The sequence below is a fragment of the Peromyscus maniculatus genome, chromosome 6 (genome assembly GCF_049852395.1).
Source record: "Peromyscus maniculatus bairdii isolate BWxNUB_F1_BW_parent chromosome 6, HU_Pman_BW_mat_3.1, whole genome shotgun sequence".
NCBI classification, from domain to species: domain Eukaryota; kingdom Metazoa; phylum Chordata; class Mammalia; order Rodentia; family Cricetidae; genus Peromyscus; species Peromyscus maniculatus.
In genome coordinates, this window is record NC_134857.1 from 64,467,550 (window position 1) to 64,489,869 (window position 22,320).

At 44.0% G+C, this 22,320-nt stretch overlaps 1 protein-coding gene and 1 pseudogene across 4 annotated transcripts in view; both read right to left on the reverse strand.

Moving 5' to 3' along the window:
* The window catches only part of Mnd1 (meiotic nuclear divisions 1), a 68,618-nt gene extending 47,275 nt beyond the window's left edge, over positions 1-21,343 (reverse strand). For 2 of the 4 annotated variants that reach the window (XM_016003804.3, XM_076574317.1), the window contains exons 1-4: positions 21,210-21,343; positions 13,630-13,695; positions 10,121-10,178; positions 6,778-6,926 (exon numbers count right to left, since the gene is read on the reverse strand). In XM_016003804.3, coding sequence (XP_015859290.1) covers positions 6,778-6,926; positions 10,121-10,178; positions 13,630-13,695; positions 21,210-21,212 — 276 coding nt within the window. In that variant the 5' untranslated portion in view covers positions 21,213-21,343. Of the gene's footprint in view, positions 1-6,777; positions 6,927-10,120; positions 10,179-11,744; positions 11,845-13,629; positions 13,696-21,209 lie in introns of those variants that run through there. The other 2 variants (XM_042279208.2, XM_076574318.1) reach the window with 2 other exon arrangements.
* LOC102925499 (single-stranded DNA-binding protein, mitochondrial pseudogene) lies at positions 864-1,610 on the reverse strand (annotated as a pseudogene).
* Positions 21,344-22,320: the final 977 nt, after the last annotated feature.

Here is a 22,320-nt window from a genome sequence, read left to right on the forward strand (position 1 = left end):
TCTCTCTCTCTCTCTCTCTCTCTCTCTCTCTCTCACACACACACACACACACACACACACACTCTCTCTCTCTCTCTCTAACACACACACACACACACACACACACAAACACACACTTCCCACTAACAGGCAGCCTTTCACATGTCACCACACTCCCCCCAAAAATCTCTTGTGTGAGGTCTGTCACATGGTGTGATCTTTTCAGCATTCCTTGGCCCTTCCATCCCAACAAAACACTTACAGCCCTGCAGCATCAATGCTACTACCACCTCAAAGATCATGAGCCAGAGGTACTCACTCAAACTAGGGCTAGTTTGCAGACACACAGAAACAGATGGCATCAGTGTCTGCTCTTGGAACTACAATGTCTGAGGTTACACTGTTGTTTACCTAGTAAAAGATAACAGAAGACCTAACCCACATTTATAAAAAAGACTGCAAAGCAACTACAAGTAACAGAATAATTATGAAAAATAGAACTTCATAAAGGTTTAATTTCCTCAAGTAATATGGAGTACAGAGGTAAAGTGGTCCAAGGCTAGTAGAGTATCTCAAAATGTCTTCAAAGATCTTTCACTTAGGCTCTGCAATTGTTTGAAACAAGTCTTTAACCTCAGGCATGCAGATATGTGTGTGTGTGTGTATACATATGTATATATGTATGTATATAGGAGAGAGAAATTTTTAAGTAATAATACTTTTAATAAAATTAACTTCTCAATAGCACATTTAATACATTAATCCCCCTTCTTGGTTTCTCTGCATTGTGTGCAACATCACTTTGACTTGATTATTCATGGGTCTATCTTATTTCCCACCTTTATTTTGCATTTGAAAATCTTCCTTGGTAATTTGTCACTGGATGCCTCAAATTAAGTCTGACCAGATCCTATTCCACTTCCTACAGTGGAGAGACCATCTTTCCCTGCCCCAGGGCTGTCTCCACCCACCCACCTGACCTCTCAAGCACTCACCCTCAGGTAGGCAAGGGGAAGTTCTTCCTTTCCCAGATGCTACCAGAGATAAACTTCTCATCTTTATCTTTAAACTACAGACTACACATGATTTGGAAAGGAGACTGTACCACACAATGACCAAAGCAATCACCATTCTGTACCTTTTCTTCTGTCTGGTCACTCAGAAACATATACTGATCGGCTCTGATTGTCATTGCCTGTCACCTCACACTTTCACCCACGTATTCACCATAGTCCACTTTCCCTTCCACAAACATGCACAGAGTCCCCTTTTCACACAGTGATATGCGACATCTCTGAGGCCTGGTCAAAAAACTGATGCTCTGTGCCACGTTATCGTTTGACTGACATTACTCATTTCATATACTTCACTGTCCCCTGATCACATCTCATTTGTTGCCAGAGAAAATATCGTGACTGGGTTTTTCCCTTCCACCCGTCTCATGACAGAGTCCTGACCTACTCGCCCAAGTAACTGACCACAATTCAGAGATCATTCAAGAACCAAACTGCTGGCTACTTCAGACTTGTGTCTTACAAACTGATGAACACCTGTAACACAGGTCTTTGAAACAGGGTTTCGGGTGTTCTTACCTGCTGTGGAATAATCCTCTGTACACTGTGAATATTCATTGCTCTCACTGTCAATAAGACTGATAGCTCGGCAGGATTTGGGGGCAGAAAGACCACCGGGAAGAAGAAGGGCAGGAGTCAGGAATTCAAATGAGTCGAGAGCCAAGCACAGAAGAAGCAACACGAGACGTTCATAGACGAGGTAAACGAGCCTTGGGACAACACATAGATTAATAGAAATGGGTTAATAAGAGATAGTTAAAAACAAGTCTAAGCTATCAGCCAAGCATTTATAATTAATAAAAAGTCTCTGTGTGGTTATTTGGGAACTGGCTGGTGGTACAGAAAAGTCCACCTATACTTACTATTTAATCTTTAGGCTTTTCCTGACAAGGTAGCCTAACCTTGTGCTCCTAATTTAGCCTTACTTTATGGTCATGAGAGAGAGAGAGAGAGAGAGAGAGAGAGAGAGAGAGAGAGAGAGAGAGAGAGAGAGAGAGAGAAAATGAAAACTTTCTCAGGAAATGTGAAGCTAGTCTTCCTCTTACATCACCTAGGAAAATGAGCATGTTTTAGACACACTGTCCCCTCAACAGAGTACATACTACATTAGCAAGGACTAAGCAGATCACGTTTACTGCATAGGATACCAGCAATGCACACTAAAACCAAATGCTGCATTTGTGGTGAGCCCTTAACACAAGCTTAAAGAACAAGCACCTGTGAGCTAGGGGTTAAGACGGTTTCTCAGAGGTGTTGAGAATCTGGCTAAGAACAGATGGAGGAAATTGAATTTGAAAGAGGGATAAAAGCAAGAACAACAAAATCAAGACAGGAAAATGCAGTAAGGTTTAAAAAAGAATTAAGAATGTGCAGTAGTTTAGACCTGGCCATGTGTGAAAGGTGGATTCGAGGCAGGACTAGGGGCAGGGGTAGAACCTTTAGTAGGTGGAGCCTGACGGAAGGAACTGAGATGACTGGGGTGCACCCTCCAAGCCATTGTGGGCCCAGGCCTTTTCTCCTGTTTGCTCCCTTGCTCATGATGCACTTCTGCCATGATCTGTGTGGGATTATACACTATTTGATGTTTTATAGCTGGCTTATTTCACTCAGCATATATTCAGGGTTCATCCACATTGTACTGTGTATCAGAATGTATTCCTTTCTACAATGAATAACACTCCATTTCCACATTCCCTTGGCAGATGTTTGGGTGGCTGCCGCCTTTACTAAATATAACTAGGTAATTCTGCTCTGACCATGGGTACAAAAACCTTTCCAATATTATGTTTTCAAGTCTTTGGATACAATCGAGAGACACACTTACTGACTCACATATTGATTTGTTGTAAATGTCTGAGAAGCTAGAAAATGGTTTCTATAATTGCTGCACCACTGAATGAGTTCCTGTTACTGTGGACAACAAGACCTAACAGAGACAACCTCAGGGAGGACAGACTCATTCTGTGGGTCCATTCCATCATGGCAGGGAATGCATGTACAGTAGCTCACACTGTGACTTGTCACACCACAGCATAACAGGAAACAGAGAGAACAAGGCTAGACCCAGGAACTCTTACAGCTTTCAAAGGCTGTCCCCAGTTCGTTTACTTCTGCCAGGTAGGCTCTTCCTCCTAGAGGTTCCATGGCTTCCTAGGAATCTACCAGCTAAGAACATGTTTCAAACATGAGCCTGCTGGGCACATTTCAGGTCCAAAGCATAACAACTGCTGCATTTGCCCACCAAGAGTGCTTACATTCTGTACTTTCTCCACTTCACTGCCAACGGGTCATTCTCTAGTGGGGGCTGTGTGTGTGTCGGGGCCGGGAGACCAAAACCAGAGCCCATTCTTGCCTCACTGCCCCGACTGCTGGGAATACAGGCATGCAGCCTGCCTTCTGTTAGCTATCCTAGTGAGTCTGAGGTAGCTTCTCCCTGCAGGCCTATTCCTTAACCATATCACTGCAATAACCTCCTCGTTAGTGTCATCAGAAAAGCACCCACCTGTCTGTCATCGTGTAACTTCACAGCTACCCCTTCATTTACTTCCATCTCTTTCCAGTAGGTCTAAACGAACAAACGTATCTCTAAAACATAGCCTCTGCCCATTTATTGACCAATCTTTGCCCAGGCAAGCTTCTGGTTCAGCAAGACTCCATCATTGCAAGGGACCAAAGTGCAAAGAGATAGAGGAGGACATCCGACATCCTCCTCTGGTCTCTGCACACAAACTTGTATATGCACATGTGCACACACACACACACACACACACACAAAGAACACATACACACCAGAAATTTTTAAATTTTTCAAGTAAGTTAAAAAATAATGAATGTCTCAGCCGGGCGGTGGTGGCGCACGCCTTTAATCCCAGCACTCGGGAGGCAGAGCCAGGCGGATCTCTGTGAGTTCGAGGCCAGCCTGGGCTACCAAGTGAGCTCCAGGAAAGGCGCAAAGCTACACAGAGAAACCCTGTCTCGAAAAACCAAAAAAAAAAAAAAAAAAAAAAAAAAAAAATGAATGTCTCTAACACAATTGGATATTTATCTTCATACATATTTAAGCGTGGCAGTATAGGGGAGGGGGCAGACCTGAAGGAGCTGGACGCAGTCAAGAATAAAAGTGTCAAGAGGCCTGTGCTAACACAGGGCTTTCTTTTTATGGTTTAAATTAACATTGTAATCCTATGTATGCCTTCTAAATTTTGCCATCTCAATAAATGAAAAACCTTTAAACCTAGTCTATATCCATTAACAGCTAACATCACTTAAGATGTTTTTATTCATCTTTAAGAACTTCATGTGTTTAGATCACACTCACCCAACAGTTAACGTTCTAATCATATGCTTGCAGCATAAGAAATTCAGCTGTGAAGAACTGGTTCCAATAATGCTAAATGGTAATAATTCACAAGCATAGACTGTACCATGGAAACAAAAACGATATTGTGTCACAGGACTTCCTAATCAAATGATACAGAATAAGGAGATATGCAAAAAAAAAATCCAGATAAAAAGTACAACAACAACAGGAAACAATAATGCCACCTTAGCATTATAAAATACTTCAATCACTGGACTGAAGCAGAGACAGGACTTTAGGAAAAAGAAATAAAAACATAAAAAAGCAAGAGTTTTACAAGTCAACACTGAAAAAGAAATGAATGAAAAGTAGGCAAAAGACTAAAATAAATCATACCTCCTCCCATACACGTGGCATGCACACGTAAGGAGAACCTCCATACCATGTCATCAGGGGACTGCAAACAGAAAACAATGAAATACCACTACATGTTCATTAAATTTCTAAGAGACGAACACTCACATGATCTAATGTTCAAGCTACTGTACAATGAGAGGACACAGCCTCGGCAGACGGAAATGCAATATAGTTAGTACATTTACACCGGAAGGCACTCTGATGTCCTCTCAACAAGACCCTCTTCATACAACCCAGAAACGATGATCCTTGGTAATGCCCAAGTAAGTTGAAAGCACACACTACACAAAAACATGCACACAAAGCTTTAGTAGCAGATTTATTTATAACTGCAAAACCTAGAAGCAGCCAAGATGCCCAATAGCTCAATGTGTATATCGAGATATATTTAACATGGCAAAATGCATTCAGCAGTTAAGAAGAAAATGAGATTTTATAATAAGCCCCAAAAGACAATGGAACCTTAAATACTTCTGGTTAAGCGCAAGAAGCCACTCTGTGAAGGCTGCACTGTGCATGATTCCAGTTACATGAAAGTTTGAAAATGAAAACTGTAAAGACATAAAAAACGGTAGCTGACTGAGGCAGGGCTGCAAGTGTGAGGGCAGCCTGGGTTACACAAAGATCCTGTCTTAAAAGGAGAAAGATCAGTGGTTTCTGGAAGCCGAAGGCTGGAAAATGAGTAAGAGTTAAAGAGGAGTTTGGGGCAGTGAACTGTAATTGTGGACGCGTCATCATGCAACTGTCAAAATCTGTAGGTTGGTAGTACACATTTATAATCCCAACACTTGGGAGGCGAAGGTGGAATAATCATGAGTCAAATAGCCATCCTCCAGTGCAAAGCAAGTTTATGGCTAGCTTAAGTTACACGTGACCTTGTCTCAAAACAAAACAAAACAAAAAGAACAATCAATCAATCAATCATAGTAAAGCAAAGCACAGGACCTCACTGAATACCCAGACCCATGTAAAGCCATGCCGAGTACATGCTTGCAAACCTAGCACTGGGCAGGTAGAGACAGGGGGACATCTGGGACTGCCTGGCAAGCCTAATTATTGAGTTCTAGTCAATAAAAACCCTGTCTTAATAGGAGGTGACAGCATTCTTGAGGACACTGAAGGCTGTCCTCCAGTCTCTACACACACACACACACACACAAATGTACATACATGCACATCCATACACATAGGACATGCTGCACACACATGTGCATCCATACACATAGGACACACACACGCACATGTGCACCCATACACACAGAACATGTGTGCGTGCACACACACAGAACATGGACACACATGCTCATCTATACACATAGGACACACATGCACATGTGCACCCATACACATAGGACATGCACACACATGCGCATCCATACACATAGAACACACACACACATGCTCATCCATACACATAGGACAGGCACATACACACAGAGGGAAATAACACCAAACAGTGAGCCCTGGACTTAGCAGGCTCTGGCTAACAAGGTATCAAAGCTGGCTTACCAACTGTCATGCACAGACATACAGTATATAAAGTATGTGACACAAACAACAGGGAATTAGGAGAGTTGAGGAGGGAAGGGACAGACTAGGAGTCCTCTCTACTTTCCCATCAAGTTTTCCACAAACCAAAATCTAAAACTGCCCCCCAGAATCTACTGATTTTTTTTTTTCAAAAAGAACCAAAATACTAGAAAATAATAAAACAATGTAGGAAAATAAAAGGTGAAGTATTCTAAGGTCACTTTATGGCTTTGTGTTGTTATGTTTGAGGTGCTCGGGAGTGAAACCCAGGGCCTTGTGCGAGCTAGGGAGGCATCTACCACTGAGCTACTCCCTAAACATACTCTTTGTGAGGAAGAGATGGTGATTTCCTTTAGACTCTGCGCCCAAACAATACCGTATTCTTCAAGTTGAAGAGAAAGCACTGAATGGGAAAAGCACTAGGGAAAACACACCCGTGTCACCAAGCACACCTCTCAGAACCGTGCAGCGCCTTACCTGAGAGTTGAGGGCCTCCAGCTTGCGTTTCCGGGCATGGAGAGCTTTGCTTGGAAAAGCCCAGTAGTAATTGGAGGTTCCGATCCTCTCGCAGTCAACCATGCCATCGTCCACCAGGCTCTGCAGGACTTCTTTCACTGACATGGCAGCTGAGGAAGAATGTCCAAGACTCCAGGGTAAGCAGCATCATAGGGAAAATTCAAAAGCAAGTACCCAGAGAAACACGTGCAGAGCATATGACAGTTAAGAGCTAAAAAAGGAAGATAACAGTGTGTCAACGGGCATCTATGTGTGCATAAAAAGTGAGGGAACCCAGGCTCTCAAAGGCAAACCTCGCAAGCCCTTTCTTACATACAGATCTTGTGTGCTTATGTGGGAGCAAGGGCGGGCAGAGGTCATGAAATTAGAAAAGGCCCATGAGAGGAGAAAAAGAGACCGGAAGAAGAATCTGCAAACAGTATGAGGACACGAGTGACAAGGAGGTGGAAAGGCAGACAGTGGGGGAAACTGTCCTAGTAATTTGAAGGGGACAATGAGATGGGGGAGGGAAAAGGAGACCTAACTGGAGTACACATCACAGGCCACAGGGAAACCTGTCGCTCTGCATGCTGATTTAACAATAAATAAAAGTGATCTATAAATAACATGCTCAATGTATTTCAACTACAACTACACTTTATTTTACTTCATTTTCAGTACACACAGGACATGCGTGCACACACACGGCTTTGGACATGCCTGCTAAGCTCTCTGTTGCTAAGCTCCACCCCTCCCTTTTCAATCCACTCTAAACTGAAGACAGACTAAGACAGACAGCATGCCCCCTGGACTGCCAAACTAAAACATCCAAAGATGGAAGAAAGGACTCCGGGAAACTGTATTCTCAATACGGGTGTAAACCATGGAAGTATGTCTCTAAAGCTTTAGATGGATGTCTTTCCTTTCTGAAGAAATTTCCCTTTTATAAACTCAGCCACAGAGCAGAAAAGATGGATACACATGTTTGCCAAAGCATTCTTATCAGTAGCAAAAGGAAGTAGAAACTAGCCCAATAACTGGATTTTTAAGAGCACAATGCGAGGTTATCCAGTAATTTAATGATACGGAGAAATACATGTTGCACTGTATAGAATGTATGCTGTAGAGGAGTGAGGAGACTGTGTGTGTTGATGTGACGTAGTTCAGATGCAGAGAGCAGGCAATTTCCACTTCATTTTCCCAAAAATAAACATGCATGATATTCAGCTAAGAAAACTAAAAGTTGTGAAAGATTAAACAATAAAGAAACAAACTAGTTCCAATAGTTAGAGCTAAGATTTAAAATCAGAATCTATTAGCAATGCTTACTTTCTATGTACCAAAAACTATGTCCTTATTTTAATATCCATTTAAATTTTTTCTTAGAGAAGATCTCTAGCTATAAAACTTATTTAAAATTTAAAGATCTAATAAATAAAACTGACACCAAATGTGCAAAACATTCAATCTACTCATAAAGTACAAGTGAAATGAAAGTCAAAGGATTCTAAAATGAAGAGAGTCGTAGTGAGGCTCAGTGAGGAGTGCGTGCCCAGCATGCACAGAACCCTGGGTACAAGCCCCAAGACTGAAAACAAATGCAAAGTTAGTGTGAACATAAGCTGGCCAAGCCTTTCCTGAAAGCAATTTAAGAATACATGTTTGAAATTCTAAGAACTACGCAAACCTTTATTTTCTGTTTTAACAGTCTAATGAAGTAACTTGAGAGGTGAAGAAAAATGTATGAACAGAGCTTTGCTTTGGTTCCATAACCAAACCCCATAGACCAGGTGCTTAAACAGCAGTTAAGATACAGCCAGAGAGCATTGGCTTAAGAAGAGTGAAGCCGGTGTTCAGTCCCCTTTCCCACAGTTCCAGCAACCAGGACAAGACAGCGTCCAATTCAGTCACCGGTGAGGATGCTTTGCCTGCTGTGTGGATAGTCTATGTTCTCGTTTTATAAGTGACCCTTCCTCAAGAGACATACACAGATATCTCTCTCTCTCTCTCTCTCTCTCTCTCTCTCTCTCTCTCTCTCTCTCTCTCTCTCTCCAACCTTCCCTCAGCCCCCTCCTGTCTTAAAATTAGAGCCCTACTCACATAATCATCTGTTTCTGCTTTACTGTGACAGTCTCTCACCATGGAGCTCAAGCTAACTCAAACTCATGATTTCCCAGTGTTGTGACTGCATCGGTGTATCACTACACTCAGCTTTTAACTTAATGTCCTCATGAAAGTCCTATTTCCAGTTGAATGTTGGAGAGTCAACATATGAACTGGGGAAGAACACAGTTCAGTCCAGAGCTGAGAACATGTTAATTACACAATGCAGTATTTGTAGAAAATCGAGACGGTCAACAATGGGGGACCAACTAAGCAAGTTTGATGGGCAGTCGTCACAGGATGGAATTCATCTTCCAAAGCATGTGATACACACATGCAGATGACACGTTTATATAAAAAGATACACAGCTAAGATGAAGCTCCGTGGTGGAGTACCAGCCTAAAAGTGTGAGACCCTGGGCCAGTCCCCAGCACACCCACAAACAACCACAAACACAAAACGCCATGTGCAGCCCGGTTCCCTCTCAGCATGAGAGGTCTTTACATACATACACTGACAAAACTTCAAAAGGAACCAAAATGTTTACAGTGGTGCCTTTAGAACAGAAAAGTTACGTTTTCTCCCTTAGCTCAGCGATGGGAGCTGCCTTGCTCTACCTGTCTTCCTGAAACGGGGGAAAAAAAGACCTCTGAACCGTGAGCAAAACCAAATCCTCCTTTGAAGCTGTCTGTCAGGTATTCGGCCACAGAAATGGGAAGTCGGACTGGCAAACAAATGCCACTGAAAATTACGATCTCAAGATGAAAAGCACCTGTACGTCAGTCTCGGGGGACCCAAGCCCGCCTATGCTCTCATGTTAGCCTTCTGCCTCGAGCCGAGAGGCAGCAAGTTTGTTTCTTTAAGCTATCAAATTCATAGTCAACTGTTGATGCAGCCTCATGAAACTACTACACTATGTAAAAGATGCCAAGTCACATTAGACAAATGCTACAAAATATTAAACAATTTTTACTTCTTTTGAAATAAACTATAAAATAAGTGTGCGTATGGGTAAAGGTATATGCATTCCCTTTTAACTGTTCTGCGGCAGAGGGTCCAAACACAGGAACTGATTGATGGCTAAGAAGTGTCACATGAGGCTTTTACAAATATACTCACTTCTAGATGTTTGCATTGTCCATAAAGGGAGAGACCACTGCAGAAAAGACTGAGTCCCAGGTTCCCCAAGTCCCCACCACCCACCATCTCTTTAATACTTACTGATGCCTTTCTCTTTGGGAGCAAGCTTCTCCAGGTCTTTTAGTTGGAATACATCTTTCTAGTTAAAAGGGTTTAAAAAGGTGAAAAACACATAATTACTTTCTACTGTTTATTTATATTTACCATAACCGTGTTCATAAAACATAGCATCAAAAAGCTATGTCTACAAATGAATAATGTATTAGAATTGAGTATTTTAGAACTAGAAGAAATGCTGTATCTCATTCAATGTCATCCAAAGAACTTAAGATGGACATACTTCCAAATGAGCACAGCTGTCTATTCATGACTGGACAACAACAACAAAAGCCATCTTCTCATCGAAGCAGGAAAACTAACTCCGGAAGGTGATGGGCTGCTCTGACACTCTGATGTTAAGAAAACCAAAAGAGGACTGGAGAGATGGCTCTGGTTAAAAGCAATAGTTCTCTTACAGAGGCTCCTAATTCAGTTCCCAATACCCCCCTGGTGGTTCAGGGGATCTGGTGCCCCCTTCTGGCCTTTGTGGGCACCAGGCACACATATCGTACACATACATACATGCAGGCCAACATTCATGCACATAAAATTTTTTAAATAACATCTAAAAGAAAGAGAAGGGAGGGGAGGGGAGGGGAGGGGAGGGGAGGGGAGGGGAGGGGAGGGAAGGGAAAAGACAAACAAAACACAAACCCCAGGCTCAATAATGGGAGGATTGCTTTGAACCAGAATTTTGAGGCCAGCCTGGGCAATATAAAAAGGTCATATCTTAAAAAGGAAGGAAGGAAGGGATGGAGGGAAGTGAGAAGGAGGGAGGGAGGGAGAGAGGAAATGAGGAGGGAGAGAGACCAAAGAAGAAAGAAAGAGGGAAAGTGCTCTACTCGGTCTGTCTCCTGCTCCACAGGTTTACCAGCTGGAAATAATGTTACAGACATTGTCAACGTTGGTTCTCATTTAAGATTTTATGAAGCAGTTAACTCCACGTGATGGAAAACGGTCCAGCTCATGCTGAGTCTCAACCACTCATCCACACGTCCCCACACTAACACACGCTGAACCAAACATTTCAGGAAAATACAGAGTATTTAATGGCGGTCAGGGGACACTCTTTGCTGACTGTTCCTTTCTTCTGAAGTGGTGAGAAGCCCTAGGACAGTGAAAGTGAAACTGTCTGGGAAGACTAAGCAGTCAGTAATTAAAAGAAGCACTGTGACTGTTCAACTGGATGGAAACTAAGCCCCAAACCTCTGCTTATCCAAATGGACATTTTACAAAACCAAGAAGACAGATACTGCCTAAAAGAAAATAGCTGCAAAAATATCTACCTGACAAAGAGCCCTGGAACCTAGAATATGCATTGTGTGTCCAAAACACAAAGAACTGTTGAATGGATAAAGGAGCAAGATGACGAATGCATTTGTGGGCAGTATGGCACCCGGTGCTTAGCCAGCAGTCATGAATGGGGGCAGCATGGCACCCGGAGCTTAGCCAGCAGTCATGAATGGGGGCGGCATGGCACCCGGTGCTTAGCCCGCAGTCTTTATCAGCAGGTACACAGTTCTTAGTAAGTTTTCTAATTAGTTCAGAAGGTGAGACACATTCGCCAGAGGTCACTGAGAAAACAGACCATAAAACACAACCTTACCATTAACATATATAATCATACAGCAATATTCTTTCAGATTTTGCATTTTCTACTTAACACCTCATAGTGAACATTTAGCCATGATACCGTGATGCCAAATTCTATAACTGATGGTGTAGAATATTTGTCTTAGAAGTGTTTGTGTGTTGGAATTTTACTTATCAACAATGGAATTAGAATCCAAATTCCAGAAACTGAATTTCAGAATCATGCTTTTCAACCTTGGACCATAATACTGATTTGTTCTGAATTGTTGAAGGGCTAATGTCTAATATTTACTAACATTTGACATCAGTCTGGATCCCAGATATATGGTGTCTCATTCAGGAGAAAACAGATGAAATGCTTTCCATTACATTTCCAAAGTTCACTGTTACACTTTTAATTCCATCCCAAAAGCTGACAGATGAAGCAAGTGTGCAGCAACATACGGTATCATGTGACAAACAGGAACACATGAACTGAGCAAACCAACTAACAGAATTACTTATTATCTCCACAGAAAAAATTCATTGTGGAACACCTTTGAGCAGCTAGTCATTAGTGTTAGTCTTTAGTGTCAAAGTGCCATTGAAGTTGAACATTTTGAAATGAGAAATAGCCAACTTTGGTATTTGAGAAGATCAATACTAAACAGATAAAATCACCCACTGACTACTTTCTTGAGTTTCCACTGCCTGGAAGAAATTAAGTCTGTTCTTGCTTTAAGGCCACAGTAAAAAAATTTCAACACCGCCAAAGAAAAAAACTGAACCAGACTCCATCTTCTCAATGACACTCTTGCACTGGCTTTAAAAACATAAAGGATAGACTACTTTTTTAAGTCCTCAAGAGTTTAAGAGTACTGAGAATCTGCATTATCAAAACACAAAGGACGTTTATCAGCATACTATCTGAGCGTACCATCTTCCCCTGTCTGCACAGGATGGAAACAGCCCCTGGAATAAAGGCCGTAAGAAGGTACGAGGGTAAAAAGCCTGTTTGGACTTGTTTCTTGTTGTTTCTTTTTGTTTTTGTCAAGACAGGTTTCTCTGTAGCTTTGGAGCCTATCCTGGAACTCGCTCTGTAGACCAGGCTGGCATTGAACTCACAGAGATCTGCCTGCCTCTGCCTCCGGAGTGCTGGGATTAAAGGTGTGTGCCACCACCGCCAGCTGGACTTCTTTACGAAAGAAAGGTCCACGTACAGGAACATGGTAAAGAAAGTAGGGCCTAGAGCCTGGTTTTGAACTCTGCCTGCCACTCAGTGAAGCTGAAACTTTATTTTCTCTTAGTGACTGGCACAGGCCTCTGCAATAAGTTAGGGAGTCCTGGGTATCATCATAATGTATAGATAGACTGTAAACACAAAGCAGAAGGATTTCGGTGCTCCCTGTGAAACTAGGGGGTCCTTTTTGGCTTAACCCCTGGTAATATCCACTCTTGTTTTCTGAGACCTTGGAGGCTTCAGACTCTTTGCCTCAGGAGTCCTCAGCTGGAAAGCAAAGCTGAGGACCACAGGCCTTACCCCCAGGACTGTCCACTGGTGAAATCAGAAAACCTATACCAAATGCCTGGGGATGGGCAGCACTCAGTAAACTAAGTTATTTCAGAAAAAGAGGTCATAATCAAATATACAACTCAGAAAGAGAATTCCAATATCAGTCTATAGGACAGTCTGGATAAAAGACCATGAATAAGGATATGGCTCTTTCCTATTCCAAAGCTCAGAAGAGCCAAAAGCATTGGAGAATTTTATTTGGCCCTTAAGACCATGGCAGTATGGGTCCCTAACAAAGAGACCATTAACACTGAATTATGTCACAGAAAAATACACAACATAGTGTGAAAATACACTTAACGTAAAAATTATACAAAGTACTAACAACATTAGGGGAATAACTTACTGTCTCAAAAAACAGTTCCATCATACGGGTTCTCTTCTCTTCCACACTCAGTCCTTTTTTCTTTGACTAAAGCATAAAACAAAAAAACACATCAAAAGCTGCGGTTTTAAAACCAGCATTTTATAACAATTGGGCATTAAACATTATCTTAACAGTTTTGTGATTTTGTCTAATATCGACAGGTTGGTCCCTCAAGGCTGGCCCAACGACTCACTTCAACAGCTACATACCAACCCTCTAAGTAGGGTTGGTCAATTTCCCTACACAAACAGTAACAGCAGTAACCTTTTATGGGAATTTTGTTTTGTTTTGAGACAGGGTTTCTCTGTGTATCCCTGGCTGCCCTCAAGTAGACCAGGCTGGCCTTGAACTCAGCAAGCCACCTGCTCTGTCTCCCAGTGCTGGGATTAAAGGTGTATTTCAGCTGGGCGGTGGTGGCACACACCTTTAATCCCAGCACTCCGGGAGGCAGAACCAGGTGGATCTCAATGAGTTAGAGGCCAGCTTGGTCTACAGAGTGAGATCCAGGACAGGCTCCAAAGCTACACAGAGAAACCCTGTTTCAAAAAACAATAAACAAACAAATAAATAAGAAATAAAGGTGTATGTCACTACACCCTTTGCAGAAATTTAGTATTTATAAAATGAACCAATGAGAAGCCACTGTATCAACTATCAAAAGGCTTACGTTTTGAAAGAAAACAGACAGCCACTTATAACCAGTGAACAGCTACATGCACAAACACCCAGGACGAACTGATCAGTCCCACCCAGGAAGGGAGACGTGCTAATCTAGACGGCTAGAGATGAAAAGGATCTGGTCACACTGGGAGGTGGGGAGAGGCGTCTTGTGCAGATCCATGCACAGGCTGTGTTAGGGACACAAGTCAAGCACTGAGACAGTTACTGTTTGGACTGTGAGGAGGGAGAAAAGGAAGATACAGTTCAGAAAGTCGTCTGGGGTCAGATTACCGAAGCTAACCGGGAGGAGGGTGGATCCTCCCATACAATGAACAAGGGCTGAGGAACTTCTAAAGCTAGGAGGACAAGGTCAGCGTTAGACTGGAGTGTAAGAATGGCAGGTGGCAGGGGCTTGCGAAAGCTGAACACTTAAAAACCAGAGGACAGGGTTCAAGTCCCAGCACTCACGTGGTGGCTCTGTCTGTAATTCCGGTCCCAGGACATCTGTCCCTCCCTTCCGGCCTCCCTGGGCCCTAGGCATTCACATGGTGTACAGACGTACACACAGGCAAAACACCCATATACATAAGTTTTTTATTTTATTATTTATTTGTTTATTTGTTTATTTATTTATTTATTTATTTTTGGTTTTTCGAGGCAGGGTTTCTCTGTGTAGCTTTGTGCCTTTCCTGGAACTCACTCTGTAGCCCAGTTCCAGGCTGGCCTTGAACTCACAGAGATCTGCCTGGCTCTGCCTCCTGAGTGCTGGGACTTAAGGCGTGTGCCACCACCGCCCGGCATTTCTTTAACATTTTAATTGGAAAAAAAAAATAAAGAATGGTGGTAGCAGCGTGTAGGCTCAAGTAAGAAAAAAACACCCATCCAAATAGAAAATGGAAGCCCGTAATACCCGTAAATCTTCATCTAATTTGAAAATAAGGCAAGCAGTATGTAACTGAGATATAACTCTTATTACATATTATGTATAGTACATATCAACTTCCATTCAAACTAAACAAAGAGAGGAGCCAAACTTCTTTAACGCAAAAATTGCAAGAAAAATAAAAACGGTGTGAGAAACATCACTTGTCTGGGATTTGGGATTTATTTATTATTTATTTTGGGGGGAGGGGATGCTATGGACCACGTGTAGAGGTCAGAGGAAAGCCTTCCAAAGTTGGCTTTCTCCTCCTTCTGTGTGGTTCCAAGGATGGAACTCGGTAGGTAGTCAGGCTTAGCAACAAGCAAGGTACCCACTGAGCATCTCACTGGCCCGAAAATGGAAGTGTTCTGCATCCTTCTCAAAAGCTGCACAGGATCATGTTGTTTCCTTGGTAAACACGAACAAGTGTCTATTCACAACCAATAGAGAACAGGCGACAGATCAAAGTAATGACATCACCAAAGTCCAACTTGATGAACCCATGAGTTTTGTTGGGTTTGGGGGACTGTGGGAGACCAGCTCCAACCTGCTCCCACCTTTCAAAGGGCTCTTGGGTGGAGGAGAGAGGAATGAGGAAATACTAGATAGAAAGACCTAGACAATGAGGAGAAAGACAGAAACACAGGATAGTTTCTGGAGGACCTAGGTCAATACCCAACAGCCTTGTCCTTTATTCAAAGGGGCTTTTTATAATATGCCAAGGGGAGAGGCAAAAGACCTCCCCTTTGCTAGATCAAAGCACAATGTACATCCAAGTGTAGACCCTTTCAAACACCTGGTAACCACGCCCATGGTCAAATCATCCCATTATGCAGCCCTGCTGGGTAAAGCAAGCTTAGATTTTCTGACCCTGAGTAAGGTCTCACTAGGAAGCCTCTGTGGGTCCCCACAGTTGGGGTTACTTACTGGAATATATAAGGACTTACGGGAGCAGAAATGACTCAGACAGCTGCACCACCATAGCCCACCCTAGCATGTGTGACAGCCCATAAAGCTGGAAACCTGGAGCACAGCAGATACCCTGCGGAACCCCAACAGGTTTCAGAGCGTCTTAGTGTGAGCCTCTTCCAGGCAGCTAAGCTGGCCTTCTTTCTTCTAGGTTACTACACCATCCCTGCTCTCTTCTGGCTGCTGGGCTTGTCTGAGTTACTCTCTGCTGTCTTCACAGCTTATATACTCTATGGGAGTGCCCCGCCTAGGTCAATTTCAGGGACTTCCGGAAGCTATTTTGAGTTGTTTACTTCCTGTCTTAATTTAATGAGCCTTCCTGCAGGATTGAGTGTTTCACCTCCCCTTAGATCAGTGGTTCTCAACCTTCCTAATGCTGTGACCCTTTAACACAGTTCCTCATGTTGTGGTGACCCCCCAACATAAAATTTTTTCATTGTTACTTCATAACTGTAATTTTGCTACTGTTATGAATTGTAATGTAAATATATGAAATGCGACCCCTGTGAAAGGGTCATTTGACCCCCAAAGGGTTGTGACCCACAGGTTGAGAAATGCTGCTGCCTTAGACCATACTGTTGATTCACCTCCATGTGAATACCCTGTCCCCAAATCTCCTGTTTTACCTCCCTTTCCACATCCGATGTCTTAAAGAGTTTCTCCAAGATGGAAAGTTTCAACTTTGGAGGAAATTACTACACAACGGATCATAGGAAAATAAAGTGCTTGTTAAGGAATAGTAAGATAAAGACCGATTCTGTCCAACCAAAACCCTGTCAGAAAGCATCCCTCTCCAACACTTGAGAAAAGAATCTTGGAATGCCATTCTGTATTTCTTCTGGTAAAATTAGAAACTCACTCATTTCCACAGCAACAAGATTATGTAGTGTTTCTTGATGTGCATGTTTGTATAAGTAAGCAGCCTCCAAGTTCACATTTTTCCCCTCTGTCCCTCTGGAACACAGCACTCCCCAGGGACCCACTATTGAGCCCTTCCTCTCCTCAAATCTCTTCTTTGATCTTATCTTCTTTAATTTTAATTAATGCTGTGAGGAGACCACAGATCTTTATGTCTGGCCCTGAATACGCTCCTAAACTTCCATCTCATGTATCTACCTGCCTGCTGGACAGACTTCAAACTCAAGTGGTCCAAACGGAATCCTTCTCCTACACACTCCAAACCTGCTATTGTACACTTAAGAGTCTCAGAAACACTTTTGACCTATGCCAAAGGCCTGGCAGGCATCATCCTAAGTGCCTTCATCTCTTTACCAACTACCAAGTTCTGTCAAAATTGTTCTTAAATATTCTCTAATGCAGTGGTTCACAACCTTCCTAACACCGTGACCTTTAATACAGTCCCTCATGTTGTGGTGATCTCCAATCATAAAATTATTTTGCTTGCTACTTTATAGTTCTGCTACTGTTATGACTCATAATGTAAAAATCTTTGTTTTCCAGTGGTCTTAGGCAACCCCTGTGAAAGGTCATTCGACCCCCCCCCATGGGTCATGACCCACAGGTTGAGAACCATTGCTCCATTATATCCTGCCTGGTCCACCCTATCACCTCTGCCTGGATTCAAGCCTTCACTGGCTATCTCCTGCAACCTGTTTTCAACTGCCTAAACACACTTTTGTCTCATCCTCTAAATTCAGCTTTCACACCATGGAAGAAACAAATCTGACTATGCAGCTCCTTGTTTAAAACCTTTTGATGGTCCCAACTTTCATAATTACCCAAGTACCCTAACAGGATATAGAAGGCCCCCTATCACCTGACCCCAGCCTACTACTTTGAGCAGCTCCCCACCCCACCCCAAATTTACCATAACAAGATGAAACACTGTGCAATTTGGATTGTAATAACAAAATTATTTCCAGAATTCTCTACTGGAAGCATTCTCTCGCCTTGTAAAAAAAATGTTCCTCTACCTAAAACATCTCTCCTCTGGCGCACTCAACACTCCAAAAGGTCGCCCAAAGCCTAGTTTGAGCATTCTCTCCAGAAAGACTTCCCTCTGCTGCACTCACAGGCTGAGCCTCGGTTCCCACGGCACATTTCCATCACATCATCTACTGCACCGAAGAGAGTTGATTTCTCTCCGCAGACTGAGAAAATTCAGAGTATCTACTGCCCTTTGCCCTCTCTGAGTTTAGCGAACTGGGTAAGTTAGACCAGCAGACATATAGGCCAGCCCTGAACATCAAGACCACAATCAGTGAAAGTGCCAACTCTACAACTCCAAGCTGCTCAAGCTCCAAAGCCCACAACACTTGTAACACACAACTTGGGGTGACTTAAGCAGCGGGAAAGCCGGCGGTCATCACCTTGCTAGCAGAGAGAAAGCAGAGCACTCTGCCGTGTAAACAAGCTCTGGAGCTGTAGAACTGCTGTTAAATTTATGGTGCGGAGCTAGAATCCAGGGGTGTCTTAGAATCCCCTCCACACTGCTCTCTTGCAGTGTCTGAGCCAACCATGAAGTTCACAGCCAGCTAACCTTCCCATGCCAGCGGGCATCAAACTACCATACATACACTCATCTTAGGGACTTTAAAAAGGGTAGAGCCGAGTTCCCCTGTATGGACTGAACTGCAGTGTTGACAATGTGCCTGGGCATGTTCGCTTAAAAAATATTCTCCGTTGCTTTGACTTGCTTTTCTCACTAGACTTCCAAGGACGGCAGGCAGGGGCTCTGTGGGAGAGGTGGGAATCTCTTTAGGGTGTTGTACCCTTGCAAGGCTCTAGGGACTTGGACCTAACTAGGACAGCGAGAGAATGAAGAAAAGATAGACAGAAGGACGCTCAAACAGAAAGCTGGGATTGGGTGCTCCGGACTCTTGGAGGGAGAAACTGTAGCACTCCAGAAGCCCAGTGTGTTCACTGTCGAGTTGAAGAGAGAGGGAGGTGGCTTTATGTAATAACGTGGGTTATTACATATAGATAAACAAGGAGACAGGGCTATTATATACATCTGAACAAGCAGGCAGGCTTAGCTAATCTTGGTAACAAAGAACAGCCTCCATAGGCTGGCAGTCTTCAGGCCATAAACACCCAGAAGAGACTAAAGCCACAGCTGTACATTTTCCACACACTGTCAAAACTCGCACTGGATCTCCCTGGAAAGACTTTGCCATCCGTCTACACCTGAGGCTATGGTGTCTTTGGTGTGGCCACGCACATCAACAACACACATCCACTCAGGATGTCATTCATTCAAGGCTCCATCAGCTTCCTTCATTAGGGCTTTATCATGCGGCTAAATCAGAAGGAAACAGATCCTAAATTTGGGGGCAAACCTCCTAATATTTTGGTTTATAAACAGTACCTGTAAAGTCCTTTGCAATTCCTGGAAGCAAACAACAAGGAGAATCTCTAACGGCACGTCCTGGGGAACCCAGTTCAGGAAAGCTCTTACAACTAAACAACTGTAAAAGCCATTCCAGGAAGGCAGATGAACTGTGCCATACGTTTATATTACTTTCAGGCTGATTTATTCCTCTCTCTTTTATAACAGTTATTACTGATCACATTTGGAAACCACCAAGGGCGGATTTAAAATACCTAAGGTAAAAAGGGCATCTGACTGACACTAGAGACTTCCTCAACAAGAAAAATAACAATGACTCATTAGTTAAAACTGGGGGAGGGGATCGCCTCACGGCAAAACAGGGATGCCCTCATATCAGTAAGGGGACTCAGAGCCACCTGAGGTCTATGACGCTTCCGATTTGAGTGAAGTACTTTAAGGTGCTTTTTTGAGCCTTGATATCTAAAAAAATCTTCTCCAATAAGTAGTTACAGAATTCCTAATATCAGCCCTGTTGGTCATTTGCAATAACATTCTGCAAAGTTAAAAAGATGTCATCTCGCTCTCAAAGTTGATTTTCCCCGATTTCAAACCGTAGGCCTATGCTTACAACTGCTTACCTAACAAGCCCAGTCAAATCAAAACCGTTCTTAATCCAGGATTAGCCAAGAGGTCAAAAGTTTAACTTTGACCAGAATAACGCTGAACTTTTTTCTTGATCTTTATTGCTATAAAAATAATAGCAAGTACCTATGTGAAGAGTTAACAGCCATTAAATCCCTTGGCGGTAGGCAATGGCCCTATAAAGAGGGTTAGGTCTTTAAGAGGGTAGGGCCGGCACATCAATAATGAATAGTTCCTTGTAGTCGGGTACTTGAACTCTACAAAGAGAAACATGATAACACGAGGCACTGGTAACAACACAGTTGTTTTTGAGTCTGGTCCTGGGGCTCTTTGGGCCATTTTATGCCCAGGTGGCCCGGTTGTTAGTTTAACCACAAAGAGGCCGTTATCAGTTATAATTACAGCTGGGCAAGTTTCTTCAAATAAATGCCCCACCACCTGATCCTTGTCCACCCTTTGTAACGGCTACTTCACTAAACTAAGATATTAAAATCTCGGGTCACTTTAACGACACACTGATACCCTGTCGCCAGGAGCTGAAAAGAAGGGCACGGAACTTTGAAGGCGGATGAAAATGACCTAGTGGGCAGAAAGTCATTAAGTTCCAAAAGATAAAGGGAGTAAGCCAGGGTGGGCGGGCACACAAGGGTCCCACACTGAAAGCAGGGCGGGCTGAGTCCTGCCCTGGACTTAAAGCCAGGGGGGCTTTCACTGCCGTGATCCCTGCAGCAGGGATACGCTGGGCCGCGCGGCTGGGGTAACCGGGAGCGCCGTGCCCGGCCTGTACGAGGTCCCGGGTTCTAATCCCAGCAGAACCGAAGGGCACTGAGAACTTCAGCGCCAACTCGGGCGCACGGGCGCCGTGGCGGGGGCTGTCGGGCAGGCGCCGCGGACCCGGCCCACTTGCCGGGCTTTGGGCTTCGGTTCCAGAACGCTCGGGTTCAGACCCAGAGCGGCGCGGGCGGCCGTCAGGGCTCGGACGCAGCAGGAGGTGCGGGGCCCCGCCGGGCGCACACCCCGCCGCCGCCGCCGCCCCGAAGCCCGGGGATGCGCGCGTGGCGGGCTCGCTCTTACCATGGTGCGCGCGGCGGCCTCCCGGTTTGACTCTGGCGCCAACAGCCGCGTCGGGTGGGAAGGGCGGGAGGAAGTGCAGGGGGAGGTCGCAACGACCCCTGGCGGCCCTGAGAGGGCTGCAGGACCGGAGGGAGGAACCGGGCCGGGGCGGGGCCTGGGATGATAGGCAGGGCGGTGAGGGGCGGGACCTGGGAAATGTGAGCCGGGAGGGGGCGGAGCCTGAGGGGAGGGGCCGGGAGGGGAGGGGCCTGAGATGATGAGCAGGGCGGGGAGAGGAGGAGCCTGAGATGGGCAGGACCCGACTGAGACCCAAAGGACCTGCTGCTGGGTTGGGGAGCGTGAATGTGGAATGGAAAAGTCTTGGGCCCCGGGGTGCCGGCTGGGGTAGGGCAGGCTGCGGTGCCCTTCCGGTGCCTCTGGGTTTGCAGAGCTGCTTGCTACTGAAGTGTTCAATGTGGCTTTTGTTTTTCTTTTTAAAGGGCAAATTTGAGTCTTCGCTTTTAAGTGTGTGGGTTTTGTTTTTTGTTTTTTTTTGGCTTTAAAAAAATGGGGATTTGACTGCAGCAAGTGAGTACGTTTATAAAAGAAATTCTTTTTTTTTTTTTTTTTTAACTTTTCAAGACAGGGTTTCTCTGTGTAACCCAGGCTGCCCTGGAACTTGCTTTGTAGACCAAGTTGGCTTCGAATGAAAGGCGTGTGCCACTGCTCCTAGCCTTAAAAGGAATTCTTAGACACAGTGGTGCAGGTGCTCTGTATTGTGAGTGAATTGTAAGTATTCTGGGTCTACTGATTGTAAGAGTTTAGCAGACAGTAAATGGGGGCTTTCTAAATTATTTCTAACAACTGCTGGTGTCTGTCTCTCAGAGTTGCATTGAAATCTTAACTTCATAAGATGGGGTGAAGGTGAGTAGCAAAAATGTCCAAAGCTCCCACAAAGGAGAACAATAGTTGGGGGGGGCATATAATGAATATGTATCATACAAACCTGCTTGCCATATTCACACCGTGACAACAGACATAAGGAGGAGGTGACCCTGTCTGTCAGTTATATGGCATGGAGCTTCCATCACATAGATGTTATTAACACTTCCTAGGGCTCTTAATTTGCTCT